Below are 4,747 nucleotides of genomic sequence, written 5' to 3'. Positions count from 1 at the left end.
AAATTAAAGAGTCTCATTTTTTTTAGGTACTATAAACCATATTGATCTGAGTGAACATCATCAAGACAACCATATATATAGATATATATATATAGATGAGACAAATTTGGGTTGGAATGAAATTAGACTTCAACACAATTAAATAAGGCAAAAAAATCCATCTTATCTTATGAAAAATATAAAAAACTATTATGTGGTGGAAAATTTATTAAGTGGAAAAAAACTATTACTTAGAACAAAAAAAATATTAAAGGAATAATAAATTTTATTTGGGCAAAACTAGATGAAAGGAATAATAAATCTTATATTGTATTATTTATTATTTTTGAATGATAATGATGATTAATGTCCATTTAGACCAATGGGGTTTATTGGAAGAGATTGATAGAGCCTTTTTAATATTTTATTTCTATGATCAAAGAGGAGCGAAAGAAGCTTTTCTAGAACATTATAGTTTTTCTAACTCAATAAGCCAAGAAGGTTGGTATAATAGAAATATAATATTTCAATAATATATATATATATATATATATATATATATATATATATATATATATATATATATATATATATATAGTAGTTGTTGTTACTTATAGCAATCAGTGAAAATTTTCTTTTAACTCTAGCCAACATCCCAACTTAGGTTTAAGCGGCAAGAGGGTTGAAGATTAGATTTAAGTGGCAAGAGGGTTGAAGATGAAAAACACTTTATATTGGCTTGCTCATTTTTTACTCACATCCATTTTAATTTTCAAAATATTTACCACAAACATTATTATCCATTATAATTTTCAAAATATCTGCCACAAACATTATTAACTTATTATGTTAGCAAAACTATAGTAATTTAAGAATGCTTCTCTCCTTTCTTTTTCACCATAAAATAAAATTAAAAAATCTCAATTAATCTTTTAACTTTTTAAAGTCAAATAAACTATATTAATATGATCTCACTGTAGGTTAATCACCTTCTTAGTCATCAACCTAAGCTACAACCATTTTTAATATATATATATTATTAATTTCAATTTGTTTTTATGTATATATGTGCAACTTTTAAAAGTGAAATAGAGTATATTAACATGATCCCACTGTAGGTTAATCACCTTCTTAGTCATCAACCCAAGCTACAACCATTATATATATATAATTTCAATTTGTTTTTATCTGTATATGTGGAGACGGGCAAATCGACAGAATTAAATAAAATAAAAATTTGATCTTATCTAATTAAAAATGTACGTGGAGACGGACTAGGGTTGCAGGTTAATCACCTTCTTAGTCATCAACCCAAGCTACAGCCATTTTATATATATAATTACAATTTGTTTTTATCTGTATATGTGGAGACGGGCAAAGTGAGACCATTAAATAAAATAAAAATTTGATCTTATCTAATTAAAAATGTACGTGGAGACAGACTAGGGTTGCAATGAGATTCTCACAATTAAATAAGATAAAAATTCGATCTGATCGTATTAAAAGTATACGTGGAAACGGGCCAGGGTTGCAATGAAATTAACAGATAAAAATTTGATCTTATCTTATTAAAAATATACGTGGAGACGGGCTAAGGGTATACGTGGAAACCGGCTAGGGTTGCAATGAAATTAACAGATAAAAATTTGATCTTATCTTATTAAAAATATACGTGGAGACGGGCTAAGGTTGTAATGAAATTATTACAGTTAAATAAGACAAAAATACGTCCAGATAAAAATTTGACCTGATCTTATGAAAAAATATCGATCTTATCTTATTAAAAGATATAAAAACCGTTCTCTGGTGGAATAATTATTTAGAAGAAAGAAAAATATTTTAAAACAATATTAAATCTTATTAGGGCAAAAGTACTAAAGCTTCACCCTGTTTTTGGAATCTTTAAAGAGGGCAAGAAATAATTTGAAATGAGTCATACCAGCTTTCGTTGTTTTTGGAATTTTCGTAGAGGGCAACAGATTGTATCAAATTACCCTTGCTGGAATACCTTTCCATAATTTTATGAGAATAAATTAAGTTTTTTTGGTTTTGATATTTGTCTCTTAGAATTTGATACAACGTGGGTGAACGATACCTTTGATGAGATATATTTGATGGGAATTATAGATTTGCTGAGTTGGCACTTTAAGGAAAAGAAAACTGCTGACAAATGAATGCTAAACTTTATATTGAACCACTCATAAATTCAGGATAACATGATCCTACGTCACTCTCACATTGAATTATAAATATGCTGAGTTGGCACTTTAAGGAAAAGAAAACTGCTGACAAATGAATGCTAAACTTTATATTGAACCACTCATAAATTCAGGATAACATGATCCTACGTCACTCTCACATTGAATGCTATAAATAGATGTAGCCCTTCTCCCTTTCCAAACATAGAGTTCAGTGCTTAGTGCTTAGGAAGGGTGTGTACGTTATGGCTTTTCATAATTTGCGTCAGTCTCTACCTTTCCCTGCAACATTCACAGTCGCTGATGGAGGGCCTCCCGCAGCAACTGTTCTGTGCCTACTCTGGGCTTTCTTCATGATATGGTTTTTGCGCAAGAGAAGAACTAGTGCCACGCTGCCACCAGGACCCTATGCATGGCCCATCATAGGAAATCTCCACCAATTAATGCTGCCCGCTCACCGTTCTCTTAGAGGCCTTGCTGAGAAATATGGTCCCATACTCTTTCTGCGCTTAGGCTCTGTCCCTACCGTCGTCGTTTCTTCTTCTGAGACGGCCAAAGAGTTTCTCAAAACTCATGACTTGATTTTTGCCAGCCGACCGCCAACAGCCGCTGGGAGATTGATGTTTTCCAACTCTAAAGATGTGGTGTTCGCTCCGTATGGAGATCACTGGAGGCAAATGAGAAAAATATGCGTGTTAGAATTACTGACTGCCAAAAGAATCGAGTCCTTCAAGAGTGTCCGAGAGGAAGAGGTGTCTGCGATGATCTCTTCAATTTGGCAGGAGAGTGAGAAGGGAAAAATGGGTGTGAATGTGAGCAAGGCCGTCTCCACTCTCACCTCCAATATTGTTTGGCGAATACTGGCGGGGAGGAAATTTTCTGACGATGATTTGGGTGGCGATTTCCAAGGGTTTAAAGGCCTGATGACAGAGTTGACAGCTACAGTGGGAGAGTTCAACATTGGCGACTTCATTCCGTATTTGGATTGGCTCGATTTACAAGGTATCAAGCGCCGCATGAAGAAAATTCATAAAACATTCGATGAATTTGCGGAGAAAATAATAGACGACCATGTTAATGTGAATCATCTCCAGAAAGAGGCCGTAGACGCAGAGCCTCATGTTCAAGACTTCGTGGATGTGCTGCTACACATGGCTAAGGCCGACACCAAAATTACACGGGAAACCATCAAGGCTGTTGTGCTTGTATGCCTCGACCCTCATTCTTAAACTTCTTTCATTCATCATTTCTTTTGCACTAATTGGATTTGTATTTGTGCAGGACTTGTTCGGCGCTGGCTTGGATAGAATATCAATTTCGTTAGAATGGGCAATGAGCGAGCTGCTCAGACATCCCCGTGCAATGAAAAAATTAAAAGAGGAAATCGAATCGGTCGTTGGCCAACATTGCAAAGTAATGGAGTCCGATCTAGCAAACATGAAATACCTCCACTGTGTGGTGAAAGAGACTCTGCGACTATACCCAGCGGCGCCCTTAGCGATTCCTCATGAATCTGCACAGACTGTGACAGTAGGAGGATACTTTATCCCGAAGAAAACAATGTTGATGGTGAATGTCTGGGCTATAGGAAGGGATCCTAAGGTGTGGGGGGCAGATGCTTCTGAATTCAAGCCAGAGAGATTCATGGAAGACGAACATGTCAATGTAACAGACCCCTCAAATTTCAATATGATACCGTTCGGTGCAGGAAGGAGAGGATGCCCAGGGGCATCGATGGCTATTCCCACGGTTCAGTTTGCATTGGCTCAGTTGTTACACACTTTTGATTGGAGAGTGGACGGTGATCCGTTCCACTTGGATATGAAGGAAGCATGTGGATTGACCATTCCAAGAAAAGTTCCGCTCTCTGCTTTTCCAAAGCTGAGCAGCAGCTTTCCAATGTAATACCTGGGAGGATACGAACGACGACGCCCTTTCTTCGTTTTTCTTCGTTGGTGATGGTTTTTCTGTTCCAATAATGGAGAAATCTCTAGAATATTCTCCTATAATTAGCATCAGTTTTGGGTCGTTAAAACTGTTGTGTGTTGTTAAAATGGTTTGTTTTAATTAAACTTTGTTGGTTGGCGGTTCTTATCTGCTCAATCATAATATACTCTTAACTATATATGTAATATTTTCGTCGCCACTCCTATTTATGTAATAGTTTCTTCGCCTAATGAATACAAGTGTGTCTTGCGGTGCAATCTCTTGAGTCAGTCACTTTCTCACCAGAGATCGACATGCCTTGTTCAATTCTAATTTGGCAATTACTCTTTATTAACAATAGTTTTCCACTATGTCAATTTATCTTTATAGCAACCGTTTTCCACCCTGTACTACATGATTTTAGAACTTGTATTTTTTATTTTGTAAGATTATTATAAATATTATATAACACAGCCGTATTTCGGAATAGGCTTTTCAGATTTTTTCTATTTTTGGACGTTAATTTGATATAATATTTTTGGTAGTATAACTATGGATTGATTTTAAATATTAATTTTGTATATTATTTTCTTTAACAAGTATTGAGCAATTTAGTCACCCAATTAAAGAGTAATGTTATTAGA

General features: G+C 34.9%; 1 protein-coding gene across 1 annotated transcript; it reads left to right on the top strand.

Moving 5' to 3' along the window:
• The first annotated feature begins 2,366 nt into the window (after positions 1-2,366).
• LOC149252150 (cytochrome P450 750A1-like) lies at positions 2,367-4,434 on the top strand. Its single transcript, XM_089459651.1, has 2 exons — positions 2,367-3,382; positions 3,459-4,434. Exons 1-2 carry the CDS (start codon positions 2,423-2,425, stop codon positions 4,080-4,082), a joined length of 1,584 nt encoding a protein of 527 aa, XP_089315777.1. The 5' UTR covers positions 2,367-2,422; the 3' UTR covers positions 4,083-4,434.
• Positions 4,435-4,747: the final 313 nt, after the last annotated feature.

This window comes from Pinus tabuliformis, chromosome 7, assembly GCF_031772625.1.
Source record: "Pinus tabuliformis cultivar Carrire ecotype Pingquan chromosome 7, CPIR1, whole genome shotgun sequence".
Taxonomy (NCBI): Eukaryota; Viridiplantae; Streptophyta; class Pinopsida; order Pinales; family Pinaceae; genus Pinus; species Pinus tabuliformis.
The sequence above is the reverse complement of the archived record's forward strand: the minus strand, read 5'-3'. Positions and strand labels throughout refer to the sequence as shown.